Raw genomic sequence first — 18,568 nt, 5'->3', positions numbered from 1 at the left:
GAGCGACAAACGGAGGTGCAGAACGCCGCGGGGTAAATTTCAACAGCCTTTCGTCAGTGCGGTCTGCCAGTCGAACTGGCATATTGGCCGCCGAAGGCGATTCCGGCCTCACCCGAAACAAAAGAAGGGCATAACTGGGGCAAATACGGCCGCCAAACACGCAATCACATTCGCAAGCAGACGGTTACAATTTGTGCTGCATTTTCTTCTGCTTTTCTGCTAAGCGCATTGTTGCTTAACGATTAATGTTCGCACGCTAAATTAAGACGTAAAACATAAGCCAACTTCGTTATATTATAACTAGACAAGCAATTGTATTTATATTATTTTATTTTGTTATGTAACGAAATATTATTTAAAGAAAAAGTTGAGTAGTTTTTGTAGCACAAAATTAAATCTTGAAGGCTATGTTTTTGTACTGCAGGCTAAGATCCCCTAAGAGTACACAGTGGTGTGTCTTCGTCTGAAACGAAAAAGGAAATTGTGTGCTTACTGTATTTTGCGGCAACCTTCTAGTGTGCACAAAAAATAGGCTGTGCCCAAGTGTCAAAACCCTGACGTCCATGACCGTGTTTTGGACTATTATGGTTCTTGCCATGGTTCTTGAAATCGCTACCGCCACATGTGCTACGCGCAGCCAGTAAAGGCATGACCTTTGAGATCTGTATCTGTTACACAAAGGGGGGTCGTTCTTAGCAACGTTTATAGATACTTTTAAAAAATAAACTTCTAAACCAACATTTGTATTTTAAACATGTAAACATTGGTTGTTAAGGCCTGTATTTGTACACCACCTTAGAAACGACAACATTTAACATGTGAGGCGCTGCAGTCGGTTGCGATCATTCCCACAATCCTCTGCGATAGTTTTGTTGTCCGCCATAACAGGATAAAATTTTTGTATCTGCGTTTCGGTTGTGCAAGGCGTCGTTTTCGGGTCACTGCAGTGGATCATTTGTTGAACGAGTAACCGCACATTTCCAGCGTCACAATGGCGGACAAGATAGACATGTCCTTGGACGACATCATAAAAATGAACCGCAGCCAGTACCGGACGACGCGAGGCCGTGGCAGGGGCCGCGGTCGAGGCGCGGGCAGCTTCGCTGGACGCGGAGCGGCACGTGGATTTGGAGGAGCCGGTGGTGGTGGTGGAGCTGTTCGAAGAGGCACGCTTAGAGGACGCGTCCGTCAACAGCCCTACGCTAGGGTGAGGAAGCGGCCTGCACGTTTACTTGACTGCACTGTGCAAGTGGAAGCCGATATCACTCCGTACTACCGGCGCGCCAAAGTGCTCATGTGTAGGCCTTTGTCATTGGGCTATTGAAAGTGCTTGGGTAGCCAGTGGCGTGCTGACTAATGTTATGCCGGCTGGTTTTAGACTTGCTGCTACGCGTCACCCGTTCTCGTCGTTGCGTGTGCGCTAAACGGGTCTCGGTCGGTTCTGGAACGAGCCACGACCGCTGCCTCCGTATTTGCGATTAGGTTGCGGAATGCGCGCGGCGGGCTTTTCTCAGCACGTCTTTTCGGAATGGTGGCGTTACGCGCAAAATTCTATGGCCTGCAATCACGGCGCGTAAAGGGGTCTGTAGGTAGTCGAATTAAATAGTGTCGTAGCGTTTTGATTGTGGTACGCGGAGTTTAAAATTGAGGCACTTGCAACTTGACCGCATTAGCTGCTGACAATATTTGCCGCCGCGGCATTGAAAATGGCATCATTGCCCTTATTTGCTGTTAGGCGCGTCACTGCGGTTATGTTTTACTTAACTACGCAATAAATATATAACCAGTTTCGGTTCCTTTCGTTGTTACAGCGGGCAAATTCTAGTAAGCACAGGAAAGTGCAGTTCAGTAAAATATACTTGCACTGGAAATAAGTATATATGCTTTAATAAATTTATTCCCTTCCAAAACGGACGAATTGTTCCGATTAATGAAATCGCATCGAAGTGTTGATTTCAGAGGCATTTAAAGACAGAACTACCAGTTGGCCAATTTGAAAACACTGGTATTCCACTACGGGGGGCGCTAAATGGTGCTGATAAGTATAGCTTGTTTTTAATTGGGTGCACACATTCCATTAGGTCAGTAAACCTACGTTCAAGTAGTCTTACAAGGAAGGCTAATGTCTGCTTATATGTGGAACTGGCAACACCAAAGACCTGTATCTAGCATAAATTTATGGGGTAGTTCTAGTTTTTATAGTAACAAAGAAAGCTTAACAAAGTTTTCAGTAACAATCAGTATGTATAAAGTTTTGTGTGCCTATTTGAGCATGCCTGTGAAACATTGTTTACAATCTCATGGTTGTTGCAGAGAAACATGCATCATTTATGAGCCTTGTTTCTCTGGTGGCTGTTTGCAGAGCTTTACGCAAACCAAAGAGCTTCCAGACCGGTGGCAGCATGACATGTATGATGGAGTTGGCGCTCGCCGTGCCTTGCCTGGCGGCGGCCTCGGAGGTGCTGGCATGGGCCCCTCCAAGCTGCTGGTCTCCAATCTCGACTACGGGGTGTCTGACGCTGACATCAAGGTGTGAATCTGCATTCCTCAATTTCATGACAATCCTGTCTGGGTCGTAGTTGCATGAGAAAGTCATGTTTTATGGAACATACGACTGGTCTTTTGAGAGCACTGTCGGAGCGCTCTGCGCTCTGATTGTCATATAAAACAAGAATGAAGCTATATTATCTAGACGAAGGACTTCAGTAGCATTATTTCATCTTTCACACACACTATAGGAGCATGCTTATTATCACGCTAACGCTCGGTTACTTGTTTCTTCAAGTTTTGCTGTAATGCTTGGAAATGACCAGTTGAATGTGCCGTGCCATTAGCAGGTATTAGCTCGACATCTTAACATGGTACTTAAAGGGCCCCTCACCAGGCTACATAGCAAATTTCGGTTATATGCTGGAAGTTATGTGCTCTCTAGGGAGCGTTCTACTGCAAGAATTTTTGAATTTGGTTCATTAATAGCCGAGATAGAAATATTTCAGTGAAATTTGGTCTGTACATGACAGCACTGTTTAGATTTGTATAGACCCGTTCCATTACGATCCTGTAGGTGGCCTCCATGTTTGATCATGTGATGATGCGTCCATGGATTGCCTCAGCTGCCTGCATGTGTACAATGCATGTGCATAATGCCGGTGCGGCTAAGCAAACCTTTGTTTCTGGTGAAGGTCGTAGACAACTGGGTGAACGACACAAAGCTTTGGCAACCGCTTCAGAATACATGTAGGCGCTTTCAAAACTCATTACTCTTTGTCCAAACCGTGTATACGGTGCTTTTATACTAGAAGCAGGGCTAGAAATGTATTCCAAGCTGTCCAAACTTTTTGCTTGAAATCGGGATCAGTGTTTTTTCCTCTTCCCTCTTTATGTGCCACTCACTTTGATGCAATGGCTTGTCATGTTTATTACTCAATAACATTCCTCACAGTCGTAGTGGAACATAGATGTTCTCTACTTTGTAATAGCTTGTAGTTAAGACGTATCACCGTTAGTCATTCACCAACTCTACGGACCGTCGCGAATCATTGAGCTTCTTACATTGGTGTGCTGTCGGTCTAATCGGTCATCCAAGCTTCGGCTGATTGTTTCTAGAGTAAGCCCATTCACTTATTCTTAATATGTGGGCGATATTGAAGGCACAAGCTTGAGGGAATGTGTGAAGATGACGTGGTGAGAAACTTAATACTATGCCAGGAAGCTGTGCTACTTCCTTTGTCACTGTGTAATGAGCTGTACTGCACTCTTGCCAGACTTTAGCAGTTGAAGTCTTTTGTTTAAAGGTATAGCGATACAACACTGACAGATGAATGAATTTTTTTTTTCATCTTCGAGAAAAACTGTGCATCGCAAAGGGCCAGCAACACAGGCAGTTAGTAGTGGCTGTCCGTAAACTAGGCCACGCAGATTCATTACATTTCTTAAAATGCAAGTCACTATTGCACCCAAATACTGCACATTTCTTCCCTCTATCATTTCACATTTTACAGCACAAATGGAGCACATTGCGTTAGCGATCACTCAGTTGCATTCCCGACAGCAGATTACACAGTAGCAGGGCAGAAGTGTTACGGTTTCACATTTGCCTGATGCAACAAACGGCGGGACACGGGAAGCGCCATCTTGTTCTTCTAGAGCAAACTACTCCACGAAACATGTATAGTCTTTTACCAAAACAAGATTGTCGTTCAAACTTACATTTCTGCTAGCCACTTGGTGCCTTCTAATCTTTAAAATGCATAGGAACTTACAGCGCGGGTGTAACTTGTTAGTAGCTTCAGTAGCAAGACCTAGTTCATTCTGCACCGCTGATGAATCAAGCTTGTCTGTGCATTTTTCTGCTGACAGTCCCAAATTTGTTGCTTTTCCATAGCTCAACACTCCTTGAGGGTTCGTTTGCGTGCATACCTTAACATGATCACAGGCAATAACGCTTATCAAAGGTTGTGCGCAGAGATCTTTTGCCACAGTCACCGTAACTGTCTTGCTGAAGGTGGACACCTGAACCTTGTGATCTAACGAGTCACTACAGTTGGTGCAACATGGCTGGTGGCAATGATGCACATGGTTCTGCAAGTACAGCATGCACAGTCGTGCAGAAGTTGCGAGTTAGTTGTGCTTGCATTGTGAAAAGCTTGAATTTCGTTGTTAAACTGTGATGAAATACTGTTTTAGGCAGAAGTGCACAAAGAAAGCACTTTTTTCTCTTGGAAGTAAGGCTCATGATGGTAATAGGTGGCATTGTATTTCTGGACGCATTCACACTTGTATCCCCACCTGCCGTAGTGGCTTTGGCGTTGTGGTGCTAAGCCTGAGGGCACAGGATCGAATCCCAGCCGCATCTTGATTGGGGCGAAATGCAAGAACACCCTTGTACTGTGCATGCATTGGGTACACGTTAAAAGAAACCCTCATGGTCAGAATTAATCTGGAGTTACCGAGTACAGCTTGCCTCAAATCATATGGTGGTTTTGGCACGTAAGACCCAAGAATACAGATTGCACCGGGATATATAGAATCTGAAAGGGATCACAAAAAAGGTTCAATATATATGGATAATTCAATATATATTAAAAAAAATTTCTGCAGAAATTTTTAAGGGGATCTTACAGCTGTTTCATATACCCAATAACTCGTTACATGTGGGTTTGATATATCCGGGTTCAACTGCATAAATAAATTGCTCCTGTATGATCTTTATATTGAGTAACATATGCACAGTATTTAAGTTTCTGACACATGTCCAGCTTTCTTCATATGCCCTTGCATGCTGATAATGGACTGACATTTGCAGGAGCTGTTTGCCGAGTTTGGACCTCTGAGGAAGGCAGCTGTGCACTACGACCGTTCTGGCCGCTCGCTGGGCACTGCAGACGTGGTTTTTGAGCGGCGCACAGATGCTGTTCGGGCAATGAAGCAGTACAATGGCGTGCCTCTCGATGGTGAGTGAGCCTGTAGTTCATTTGCATTTAAGTAGAAAGTCTGCAAGGTAGGCCTTTACCGAGTTTGTGCATTGGCAAGCAAGGCTGAACTCGTCTAGAATGGCAAGTACAGTGAAGCGCCAATAGTTGCAATTTTTGAAGACTCAAGCTGGTGATTTATTCAGAACAGCTCTTACGCCCTGCACAGTTGCATGCATTTCGTAAGTTTTCTCAGTGACCTGAACAAAAATCTCTTGGTCACTCGTTTTGGAGACTGCCCATGCCCAAATTGAAATTCCACATCACACCATTGAGCACAGTTGGCCTTGCATGGTTAGTTGCGTGTTTCCTTCACACTGCCAAAGCTGCAGTCTGTGCCTTGGCAAGATTTATCCACAGCATATTTTACTCAAATTGTGACTTGACCAAGACTCGGCTTGTGAATTCAGGATTTGTTTGCTGTTCTCAATAATATGGCTTATGCTGAGTATTCCGACATTCGTGGTGTGTGTAATAGGGTGATTGCCATTGCCTGTGTCATAGATTTCTGTATATTCTGTGCCTGCTGGATCACCAGCGAATCAATGGGTAACGGCCGGCATTGGAACTATGGCGGTGATGCCACTTACGTAGGGTTGTCTGTAGCTCATCTTTTACATTTTTGGTGATTTCTGCTTGCAAAAAAAAAAAAAGCATGAGCATCAATAAGAGAGTGGCAGCGAACTTCATTGATGCGATCCCGTTTCATACAATTTCCCGGTGCCGACCACAGAAATTGACCCAATACAGTGGTGGCTTTTCTTTACCAGTTAATAAATTTCTGGAAAGCACAATCTTTCGGCACCAACATTGAGCCAAAGTGCAATTGTGTGATACGTTTTCTGGTCCCTAGATTCCATTTGACCAAGAAATGGTGCGAGAGCAGTAGGCGCCTGCCACAGCAGCTTCCCCGCAGTTTCGCTCGCCTATGTCACGTGGAAATTTTGGCACGCACTCAATTTCCTTTCCCGCACCAGCAAATCTCGCGGGTCGTCGCACGTCACATTCACAGCTATCACTGCAAACACTGTTTTGCTAAGCATCTTCATCTGTCTCTTTCACAGCGCGTGTCAAACGTGCTGTTAGAAGCATATAGTGCTCACTTTTATTAGGCTATGCACCGCTGTTATGCCTTTCCCTGCTACAGACTGCAGAAAGCGAGCATCATGTTTCGCTCTCGGGGCATACTCCTCCAACTCGATTTCGTTTCGGTTTCCTGTCACTGCCTTAAAACATTATGGCTATGCAGTAGCAAAACAGTGCGATGAGGCTACTAACTCGGGCCAAACTTGAGAACCTCAAGCCTAAGCTTGCGGAAGCCGCAGATATGACACTGCACGTCTAGAGCCACTAGGGCACGTTCAGGTCTTTAAAGGATCAAGATTAGAAATGTGACAGACGTGGAAGCATAAGTACTAGATAATAGAGGTTTCATTCTCGTGCAAGAGTGCTTGTACTTGTTAAACAAGTTAGAAAGGCTTGTCTCGAAAAGTCTGCATCCGTGATATGCGTCACTATGTACTATCATGCTCAATATGGGCTGCAAGAAAAATGTTGAGAGGGTGTCACCATTTGAGCAATGCACATACCACCCCGGCTTTCCGTCGTCTTTCTTCACGAAGCGATAACGCACTGCGCATTTCTGTAATGCGAAACCCTACACATTTTCTCGAAAGCGTAGCTATAGCCACGGCTCATGTTTTGCAGCTTATATTGAATCGTGATAGTACATTGGAATTGCTATTTTAGACTGCTGGTCAGGGTTATGATTTAACAAGATTGTTTTTGTTGTTTTTTTTAATCGTTGCGAGGTGCAGTGTGTACTTTGCTATTTACCTTGACATTGTGACACTCTGTGGACTTGCTTGGCATTCTTTGCTTGTGCTGTTAGTCTTGTTCTGTGTCTGAGCAACAGCTATGCCAGTCAGTGTGAACTGCAGCACTGGTTTCCTGGCTACCTCGTGTGGCACTTGTAATGAGACCATGGGTGCCAATGTGTCCCTAATGTTGCACTCTTTGTTACAACCTAGGCCGGCCCATGAACATCCAGCTGGTCACCTCGGCAATCGGTGCTGCTGCACTCTCTCCAGCATCGCGGCTTGGTTATGCGGCTACAGGAGGAGGCGGTGGTGGTGGAGCTCCTTCACAGCGTCCTCGTGGAGGTTTCCGGTGAGTGTGATGACCTTCATTGTAATGTGCTAATGTTTCCTTTCAGGGAAGGGGGCTGTCTACTCAACCCTACCATCTATTGTCCACTCGTTCTATCTCATCACCTGCCCGCCTTTTTATGTCAAGGGTTTTCATCATGGTGCAAACATGTTTCTTCCCATTAATGTCCTTCAGCCCACTAAGGACTGCTACTACTAGCAGCAGTGTGGTGAAACTTGTGAAATCAGTCTGTTGTGCGCATAGTCAGTGTCATCTGTGTGTCACATTCGCAGGGGCCGTGGCAGAGGCAGGGGTGGCCGAGGTGGCGGCAACGTCCAACGGAAGGTTCCAACCGCAGAAGAACTGGACGCAGAGCTCGATGCTTACGTCAACAAGATGGAGTGAGAAAGAGCCACACCAGCACCCTTCGTTGAAGCACATCCCAATCCTCTGTCAAGACGACAATGTGTGCTTAGTTGAAGACCAGGACTTTCACATTTTTGTTTGTGGCTCACACATCGCGCAAAGAGGCTTATAGCATTTTAGTGCAGGCAGCATGAAGAGTGAACAAAGTGCAGGCCCATTTTGTTGTTGCACTTAAAACATAGTGATAGCTGGAGCTGTGATGTGCTTCCGTACGGCTGTTACACTCGTGTAGTTGCTGAGGAGACGTGCTACCAACCCTCATAACGCAAAACTGAGCTTTGTTTACTTTTTGTGCTGCCTGTGAGTTGGGTAGCAAACCATAACTTGTGGACTCCTGGGATGAAAGGAGACCGTCACAGCTGCAGTTCCTTTGTTTTTCTCCCGAGAAACAAGCTTGCTTCTTCATGTCATAATTTCACACATTATGTTAACCTTTTGTATGTCAATTCATCATGTCATTGATCTGAAACAGCCATCAATGGACACTTCATTGTTCACGTACAGCATTTGCTGCATGGGGGGGAAACTCGAGCGAGCAGTGCACACACAACTTGTCGGTTTTTACCTTTTTCAAATTCACTCAACCTGTTCTCATTTCTTGTGTGAGCTTTCAAAGAATAAACTTTTCGTCTGAAGATTAATTGCTCTGCGCTTTATTCCAACTTTTAGAAATAAGTGCGGGCATTAGAACATTGATTCCATTTTTTGCTTATAAGTAGTGTGCATGTTATGCATACTGCCTATAAACGTGCATAATCCACAAATATTCAGCAATGTTGTTTCACCATTCTGAACAGCTAACGATGGAAGTTCGATTTTCATGAAAAGGAATTAAAACTAGAACAGCTGCCTGTCATAGGACGGCACTAACAGTTTAAAGATCTGTGCCTCCATTAGGTCTCTCTGCAGTGTTGATTCCCATTTCAATAACCTTCGGGGATTGAACAAGCTAACAGAAGAGACTGACCTCGCCATTTTGACAACACATGCACAGCTGGCCTGACCGCTTAATGATGCCGGTAGTCCTTGCTGCTTTTCTTGATTCGCAAATGCAATTCTCTGCACTGCACATCTTAACTAAGGGCATCACCGGTCGTTTTCAAATGAACACAAAGTGTGAGTTGCTTATTCTGGGTTTCTCTTGCGCATGGTTATACAATCAAATCTCGAATTCAAACTCTCGAAGTGACCTGAATCTCATTGAAGCCCCGACTTAACGTGCTGAGCAAGGCGGTGCATGTGCATGAGCTAACGCGAGTGAGGAGTTAAAAAAAGGTGGCTTCACTGGCAAGTATGGCAGCACTGCGTGTTCGGAAGCACTGCCTTGTTGGCGTGCTGCTGCGAGCATTCAAATGAAACTACAAAAAAAAAAAAAACTGTTTTAAACCACTAGTGCTACTACTACTACTGGCATGCTTTATAGCAGCAGTGCTAGTGGCAATGTCAAATTTCTGGAAATATAAAGGCATGAGTAAGCTGTAAACAAACGTTTTCTGTAAATTTTCGAAATGGCGAAAAAAAAATTCTGAAATAGGTCAGTGGAGTGAAGCAAAATGAGCTGTGGAGCAGGTTATCTTGTGCTACCACTTTGAAAGCTCAAACTATATATTGCATCTTTGCTTTGACCAAGAAATGCAAGTGAAGTGTAGCTTTTGAAAAATGCTGCGCATATTTGTCAGTCTCTCGGTTCCTGTGCATCGTTGCACTTAGTGACGAAAGGGGTGACATTCTATGGCGATCACTTTTGGAGACTAACAATTTCGCAAGATTTTGAGCGATTAACCCCGGGCATGTCTGCATCTATGAGCGACACTGTTCCTGGCACAACGCCAGGAATGCTGTTGCCTGTAGATGCCGAACACGTCTGGTACTACTGACGTGATATCTCGTGAAAGTATCTCGGAAAGCAATTGCTATAGAATACCACCCAAGGACAAATTCTGCCCAATGCCAGTTCAAACATCCATGGAGAGACCAAGGAACACTTCTAGCAGTGTGGCAAAGCCATTTTTGCTAGATCTCTGAGTGAGAACATTACCAGTAATGTCCTCCCCATCATTTTTCAGCCATTAAAGGTCTGATCCTATCTATAGCGACACGTGTGTGTACACACGTCAAGGTTGGCTCTCAGAAACAAACTGAGCTGCAGCACAAAACTTCGCATCGAAAAATGATAAGTCACACTAACTGCATGAAATGTGACATCAGTGTACATATTCACAAAATGAAACGAATATAATTTCCATACGATTTACCTGTGTATTTCATTCTGTTGTATAAATTTGGATACATTTTCGTCTGCTTTTAATGTCAAGGGAGAAAAAAAAACTTTTTTTTTTCCAATAACCGTTTTTTTCTGAGCTCGCGCATCTACTGACTTTTTTCGCGGAGCAGTTTGTTTTAGAGAAACGAGATGGCGCTTACGGCGGCGCGCCATACCTCTCCTCAATGACCGCGCACGAATACGAAACCACTACCGCTTCTACCTTGCTCCTGTGCGATCAGCTGTCGGAAATGCTACTGAGTTTTCGCTAACGCACTGTGCTCTATTCACTCTGGTTTCAATCCTGTGGATTGAAGACGTATGCAGTAGTTGGCTGCAAAAATAGTGACTGGCATATTAAGGAATGTAATGAATATGTGGGGCCAAGTTCACGGACCGCTGCTGCAATTGCTGTACGTGTTTCCGGCACTTCGAGATGTACGGCTCCCCTCGAGGATACACAAATTTGCTCATCCACCTGCGTTGTATTGTTAACCTTCAAAGAAAGAGCTTCAGCCCCGGTACGTCAGGCAAGAGAGTACTGCTCTTTAAACAATGATAACGGGAGTAGCGCCGCCTCCTGTCATAGTAGGTTTCGCGCACAGTATTTATGCACATCTACCCCAACCAACCAGCACGGAAACTTGCATCCACTTTTTCGCCAACGTATCAAGAATAAGTGAATGGGCGCACACTTGAATATGCACAATAAGTGACGATACTACATCGATAGTGCACGAATGGTCGAAGCTGAATGTTTCGTGAAGGTCCACAAGAGTAAGCGAGTTACTCGCGATAATACGCATTTGCTACAAGGTATTGCAATGTGCAGAACAGCTACGTTTCAAGCCTTGTGCTCAGCAAGAACAAATCTATCTGTACTGAGCAGACCTGCGAGCGATTGGCAGAAAATCAGATAGTGGGCGCACCGAGGAACTTCACTGTGTCAGAAACTGACAAGCCGCTGCTTAAAAATATTTGCCAAATAAAGTAGAAAGAGCAAAACACACTAATCCTGATTCAATTCACGAGCGGAATGTTTGGATAGCTTGAAATACATATTTAGCCCCGCTTTTAGAACAAGCACAATATACGCTGCTTGCGCCATTTGAACATAGGTTAATCAGCTCCGAAAGCGCTTTTGAATGTCCTCTGAAGCTGTGATCAAAGCTTCGTGTCGTTCACCCAGTCACCGTTTACGATATCTCCCAAAACAGAGGTTTTCTAAGCCGCGCCGGCGTCATACACTTCCATTGTAAACAAGGAAGCAATGGAGGCAGTTGAGGCAAGCAATGGATGTGTCACCACGTGATCAAACATGGCAGCGCCCACGGGATCGCCGCGAAAAGGGTCAATAAGCAGTGGTCATTGGTCAGCTATTGGTCTGCTATTCACCAACTGCGACTCACTTCGAGCAGCATATAGTGTACACTCGTTAATTTCTGCGCCACACAAGATCAGCCAACTGAATTCATCACTAGAAACCGTAACCTTAGGCAAAATGCATATTTTTTCCTCATGTCCTTATCATGCCTATGTAACATATAGGTAGAACTATAGGTCTAGAATGATTTTATAGAGTGGCACTTTCATTCTGCCTGTAAATGCTTTTTTTCGTCTTTTGTCCTAGCCTTATTTTGTTTATGTTATCACCTGCTGAAGAACTTGGCTAAAGGCAGCCAATTATTACCATAAACACTTTTCAGGTGTAAATGCCGTTATTGACAGCTTTGCAACAAACGTGAGCATCGCTGTAAGAAGGGCTCGAACTGTGCCACACGGTGATTATCACTTGAAGCGTACGTGTGTGCTCGCTGCACATGTTAAGCCAAAAGCATTCGGAAACTTTGAATCATCGTCAGCCTATCTTTATGTCCACTGCAGTACAAAGACCTCTCCCTGCCATCTCCAATTACCCCTGTCTTGCGCTAGCTGATTCTAACTTGTGCTGCTTGCAAACTTCCTAACTTCATCACCCCTAGTTTTCTGCCATCCTCGACTGTGCTTTCTTTCTCTTGGTACTCATCCTGTAACTCTAATGGTCCACCAGTTATCCATCCTACACATTACATAGCCTGCCCAGCTCCACCTTTTCCGCTTAATGTCAACTAGAATATCGGCCATCCCCGTTTGTTCTCTGATCCACACCACTCTCTTCCCATTTCTTAACGTTAAGCTAACTTTTTTCATTCCATCGCTCTTTGTACGGTTCTTAACTTGTTCTCAAGCTTCTTTGTCAACCTCCAACTTTCTGCCCCATATGTTAGTACCGGTAGAATGCAATGGTTGTACACTTTTTTTTTTTTTTTTCAACGACAGTGCTAAGCTTCCTGTCAGGATTTGGTAATGCCTGCTGTATGCACTCCAACCCAATTTTATTCATCTATAAATTTCCTTATCGTGATCAGAGTGCCCTGTGAGTAACTGACTTAGATAAACGTACCCCTTTACAGACTCTAGACGCTGACTGGCGATCCTGAATTCTTGTTCCCTTGCCAGGCTATTGAACATTACCTTAGTCTTCTGCTTATTAATCGTAAACCCCAATCTTACACTTTCTCAGTTAAGGTCCTCAATCATTTGTTGTAATTCATCCCCATTGTTGCTGAACAGGACAATATCATCTGCAAAGTGAAGGTTGCAGAGATATTCACCATTGATCCTCACTCCTAAGCCTTCTTGAAAACTTGAATGCTCGGGCGCAATTCTGACCCGGAATGTGGGGCTCATTTTGGATATGCAGGAAAGGTTGGCCACCGTACCCAGAGGACCGATTGAGTTAGGCAGTTCAAAACGTCAATCTGTCTAGGCCAAAAATTTTGGGTTTTCGGCGCTGAAAGAAATGTCAGGTTCTGACCGGTGAACAATAAGCAGGTCCACATGGCTGGATCGTTGAGCTTTCCAATGTACAAATATGGACCGCCAACGTCAGTGGATGTTGAGCATTTCTTTTCTGTATACGAACCTACCCTTGGTGAGAAAAAAAAAAAAAAAAAGCGCCACATGAAACGAAAATCTTGAGGTGGTGCTTGTTAGTCACTATTTCACAATTTGCCTCATTCTGTTTTAGAGAAAATGTGAATTTCACAAAACGTGGGTTTAGTGGGCTGTTTCTTAGAATATAGTAACTTGTCCTCAGATGCGCATTGGAGGTTATTGAGCCCATGCATGCCTAAGGGTCAGTATTTGGTGCCTATATGTGCCTTCAATGACAGTTTTAGTGTGTTATAGGTGCCTGAGACATTTTTTAGTGTCTAAACATCCAGTCTCTATTTATCACTGTGTCCTGGGTGCCATAGCATTTCCTGCCAATATTACTTGGGGGCAATTTGCTCAGTCATTCAACCACATTGAAATGGCAGGTAGTGCATACATTTTTTCTACAATCTGGTATGGCTCTACCAAGAAATTAAACTGCAGCTTACTTTATTCTTCTCTCTGGTTCAGTTGTGTTGCCTTCAGACTTGTATGTTATGAATTTGGGGTAATTATGTATTTTGTAATTTAACACTTGCCTTTAGTCTGTAACGTTCGCTGTAATTCAATTACTATTTCAGTAACCAATTGCATGTAACCAGTTTCATTTTTCAGCTTTGAACACTTAAATTTGGTGGGAACAAGTGTCCAAAGAGATGAAAACATGTATATGGGTTACCTCCTTCCCACAGTCAGCATCCTTCCTGTAGCTACACCAAGTCAGACCTCCGAGCCCCCTTTTAACAAATTTCTCTGTCTGTGTGTCTCCGGGAAGTACTTTTAAGCAGCCTTCATAGGCGGTAAGAGCTGCTGCTCAATTCTTAGCTTAGTGCAGTCTTCTGATGTGGTTGGCAGTAGCAATGGGCACGTTTAGCCTGGTGGTCAAGGCTCCGCCTTAGCAGCTGTCACTGTTACTGTGGTATGTCACCACATTCCCATCAAACCAGTATGTTTTAGGAATGCAATAAAAAATTTAAGTTTCTTTGTGGACTATAACAGACCATTCTGTGTACACGGGGTGTTGCAGGCACACATGCAGAAGGTCCTCCTTTTGCAGGTTCTCAAGCAGAGCGTCCTTTTCATGTCAGAATTCTAGGCAAGTGTTCAATGTCTCCCGTGCCTTTGCGTGCAGTGTAGTTTACAAATTAATAATTTAAATTATGGGGTTTTAAGTGTCAAAGCCACGATCTGATTATGAGGCACGCCGTAGTGGAGGACTCCGGAAATTTGAACGACCTGGGGTTCTTTAACGTGCACCTAAATCTAAATACACGGGTGTTTTCGCATTTCGCCCCCATCGAAATGCTGGCCGCCGTGGCCAGGATTCGATCCCCAATACACCTTATCTTAAATAACCATGCTGGTGTATTTGCAGATCCTACCTTGTGAGCAAGGTGTTCGCATGTTACAACACAAGCCTTGTCTCTATGGCTCACATCAAGTGAGTTTTCAGTGTCATTGCCAGATGTCTCCCCAAGAAAACGACAGAATATTAATGATAGTGTTAAAGGCCCTGTGTCGCAGAAAATCCCGCAGCGGTGGCGTTGTCTGTCAGAAAAAAAATGATCCCGCACCATGCAGGCCCTCCGCATGGCACATAGGCATTACTCAACTAAGTGCATTTTTCAAAGTAAAATGCATCAGAAAATTCACAAAGTACATTACATGCAACCTGATAAGTGTCGGATCGTAATTTGAATATACGACGAAACATAATTCTGTTACACAGAAACTCGAGCACAGACCCCTTTTCCAGCTGCCATTTGAGGTCTGTCAGTAGGAGCGGCGCGCCCCGCTTGGTTCCTTGCAATACCATCCAGATGGCGCTTGCCCTCCATGGCAGCGGTGGCACCCGCCGTAGAGGTGAAAAAAAGAACCAGAAAGCTCGCCTTCGTGCATAGCGTTCGCCGCCAGCGTTTCCAGGTTAACATTAGGGTTACATAAGCTGCAGTTGCCGGGAAGCACGAGCAGTCAGGGATCGTTGAATGCTATAGCGTTACACTCTTAAAGGCGATGCTTAAGCGTCCTCCAAGTTTCTACTGGGGCAAATTGTGAAAACATTCTTAGTGAAGTTAAAAAGTATGAAGGGCTGCAGAGGACACACTAAAAGAGCCAGTCCAGCGCTTCTTACTTGTATTTGTGCACTGTTAAAAGTAGGGTGGAATCAGTTACATTTTTAGCGCTAATTGCTCAATTACTTTCATGGTGCTGTAATTACCAACTATAATTCAGTACATTTTTGAAAGAACTAATCAGTCACTTTTTTCTGTAAAAGTGTAGAAGTCTGGTTGCATTCTAGCCACACATTTCTTTAGAGCAGCAAAGTGTTTTTTATATTGATAACTGCATAATTCCATTGTGTCATTTCATTGCATAATTCGAATGCACAAACAAGCAGTATCCAATATTGCACCTGCCAGCAACGACACCTTCTCATTCATGGAGATCAATGTCAAAGATCATGCTTTTCCATACTGGAGGCGCTGAAAGCAATGGCATGGACACCATGTTTTAAACACCATTTACAAGCCTTTAGACTTCTGATCATGGCTTTTAGGTTACAGCTCACCGAGGGCAACTACATTGAATGTTTTAAGTTTTTATTTGTACTGTTCCCAAACCAATGCGGTAGCAGAAATTGGATGGCAAATGAGGCTGATGACAATATTCGGTCAAAGCAAGTAACCACAAGCTTGTTCGAAGCCAAAGGGGCAAAGTTTAGACAAATGCATGTGACACCGACGATTCCCATGCTGGATCATGGCGTAGGCTTCCCTGTGATAATTTTAGGAGGAAACTGCTGTACAAGGGTACGCATAAAAGATGTTTTCTGCAAGCATCAAGTGTGCATCACCCCAACTAGGACACCAGAATAAACAAGTGAGCTCTCTGAACTTAGTTACAAGCAGCATTTATTTGGCTATTAATATCCAGGGTCTACTTCCCCATGAAACCAAATCCCTGGCTGCACTGCAGCGGTTGAACAAGCTGATGACAGTGGCAAAGAACCCCAGAAGTGTGGAAACACAGTTCCATTGTTTTGCAGGGTGTTTCGTTTTGGCTCAGGTACAAATAGTAACGAACAGAGATACCATGAACCTAGTTGCGAGCATGCCATTACTGATGACCGCTGACTACAAGAGCTGGTGATAATGACGAGATTATCTTTTAACACAGTTGCTCTTAGCGGTAAAAATAGGTTTCCCGTTATTCCACAGCATTTAACTGCGGCTATAGTTCTGCGGCCACCAAATTCTTGCACCTTTAATAATATCGGTGCGTGAGTGCCTTATGGCGGGTAGACGTGATCACACCGAATAGAACAGCCCAGCAGACAATGCTGTGACTTGTGTGAGCTTTAACACGACCACGTCTGCTCCACTACAAGGTGCTGATATTGCTGGAAAAGTAGGCTGCTGTGCTCTGAAAAGATAAACTTCATTTGCACTAAAACCACAAACAAAGAAAAGCATCCATACTCATGATGACACTTCAGGGTATAACATAAATAAAATTTATATTAATCAAAGGAGGCCACGATCCACTTTTTCAAGATGTAAACATTTACAAACTGCTTCGCAACTGCCACAATGCAAATACTCATGATGACGCTTCAAGGTATAACAAATAAAATTTATAATAAACAAAAAAGGCCACGATCCACTTTTTCAGGATGTAAACATTTACAAACTGCTTCGCAACTGCCACAACGCAATATAATTAAAATCCAAAAAGTCACAACCTTAAGCAGTGTGCGTTCTTTGACAGATCATTCTCTTTGAATTCTTGCCCACAAAACAACATTGCATGGGCTGTTTGGAAATCCAATTGTGGCAAACATGGAAAAGCTTCCACCAGAACACTTCACGTGTCAGCATCGTCAAACTGTCCTTCAACAACCTTAAACTCCGGACACTGTCGGCGTGTCGTCGCAGGATGGAGGTCAGAAGGACAAAAGACTTTCTTTCCAAACAGGTATGCTTTCTTGGGCACTGTAAAGCAAGAGATCAGCATCGTGAGGCATTGGGTTTAAGTTACAGCCAAAAGCATGACACATTCTTTTTGCACAAGCCTTCTACTTTCTTGGAAAAAAAAAAAATATATATATATATACACACATTCTTTTCTACACATATAGCACAATCTCTCCTTCAAAATATCATTTTTCAGAATTTACTTGAGGACCTGCAATGTTGCAGTGCTCAAAAGAATGGCCCCATAAATAAGACCAGAAAATAGTTTTCACATTTTTTCTGATTACACAATTTGAATGACTGCATCAGACGCCACACAAAGTACCCGACATTCGCAATGTGCCAAGGTCAATGATAGATTCACAGGGTTTCACATCTCACAGCAACACTTAAGCGATGGAAGACAACATAGTGGGAACTCCGGATTAATTTTGACCAACAGGGGGTCCTTCAACGAGCATTTAAATCCAAGTATGCGAACATTCTCACATTTCGTACCCGTCGAAATGCGGCTGTTGAAGCCGGGAAGAATCTGTGTCACACACTGCCTGCAACTAATCTCCCCTTGTCTTCATTCACTGAGCAAACATCATAATCCTCTCCACTAACACAGAGTACACATTATAAACTGAAGTAGCATAACTTGACTGCAGAAAATGTAGCACGGGATGAGCACCGACTACAAGCTACATTTGCTACTCAAAGAACACTGGCCTTACGTCAGTGTTTGGATACCCAGAACATGCACGCTTACAGGACTGTGAGAATGCCCATCCAAAAGAACTGTTTATCTCACAAGCCATCAGATGGCATGCTAATACACTTAATGACAGAGTGTGATTATATCTCACAATTAAAGAACAGCAAGAAAGCAGCAGCTTTCCTTTCCCTATGGCCAGGTAGAAGGTTGCTGTAAACAAGAACCCTCACAACTGTTACACATAATTAAAAACAAGAGCGCAGAGCACATATCCCATACTGTTTTCTGAATTAACAACCACACAAGAGAGTATGTGGTTGTTACTCAGGAGTCAGCAACCCGACTCCTACAATTAACCCATGGCCCTCAGTCCCCAGCAGCTGCGGGGCACCTGACCAAGGCAGCGGTCAGACCTGCGACGCGGCAGAGGGTGCAAAGAATCTCTGGGTCTGGACAGGCCACCACTGGAAACTGAACCTGACAACATTCAACAAGCGCACCCTCTCGAGTGAGGCTAGCTTAGCAGGGCTATTTAAGGAATTATCAGGCATTGCCTGGGATATTATCGGCCTTAGTGAGTTTAGAAAAACTGTTGAGGCTTATACAGTGC

At 44.0% G+C, this 18,568-nt stretch overlaps 2 protein-coding genes across 2 annotated transcripts in view; one reads left to right on the top strand and one right to left on the bottom strand.

The window, feature by feature from the left end:
* The first annotated feature begins 855 nt into the window (after positions 1-855).
* LOC119453005 (THO complex subunit 4) lies at positions 856-8,686 on the top strand. The gene is made up of 5 exons (XM_037714981.2): positions 856-1,207; positions 2,363-2,530; positions 5,306-5,453; positions 7,502-7,640; positions 7,913-8,686. Exons 1-5 carry the CDS (start codon positions 992-994, stop codon positions 8,022-8,024), a joined length of 783 nt encoding a protein of 260 aa, XP_037570909.1. The 5' UTR covers positions 856-991; the 3' UTR covers positions 8,025-8,686.
* Positions 8,687-16,705: 8,019 nt separating this feature from the next.
* LOC119453004 (uncharacterized) overlaps positions 16,706-18,568 on the bottom strand; it is a 31,958-nt gene continuing 30,095 nt past the window's right edge. Inside the window, exon 5 of the mRNA XM_049667477.1 lies at positions 16,706-17,276. Coding sequence (XP_049523434.1) covers positions 17,149-17,276 — 128 coding nt within the window. The 3' untranslated portion in view covers positions 16,706-17,148. The remainder of the gene's footprint in view (positions 17,277-18,568) is intronic.

This window comes from Dermacentor silvarum, chromosome 5 (assembly GCF_013339745.2).
Source record: "Dermacentor silvarum isolate Dsil-2018 chromosome 5, BIME_Dsil_1.4, whole genome shotgun sequence".
Taxonomy (NCBI): domain Eukaryota; kingdom Metazoa; phylum Arthropoda; class Arachnida; order Ixodida; family Ixodidae; genus Dermacentor; species Dermacentor silvarum.
The sequence above is the reverse complement of the archived record's forward strand: the minus strand, read 5'-3'. Positions and strand labels throughout refer to the sequence as shown.

Bases quoted from the DNA above. Each gene is read 5' to 3' on its own strand.
- LOC119453005 (XM_037714981.2), top strand. From the start codon at position 992: ATGGCGGACAAGATAGACATGTCCTTGGACGACATCATAAAAATGAAC. The intron at 1,208-2,362 runs GTGAGGAAGCGG...GGCTGTTTGCAG, and splicing joins GTCAACAGCCCTACGCTAGG to AGCTTTACGCAAACCAAAGA. The intron at 7,641-7,912 runs GTGAGTGTGATG...TCACATTCGCAG, and splicing joins CGTCCTCGTGGAGGTTTCCG to GGGCCGTGGCAGAGGCAGGG.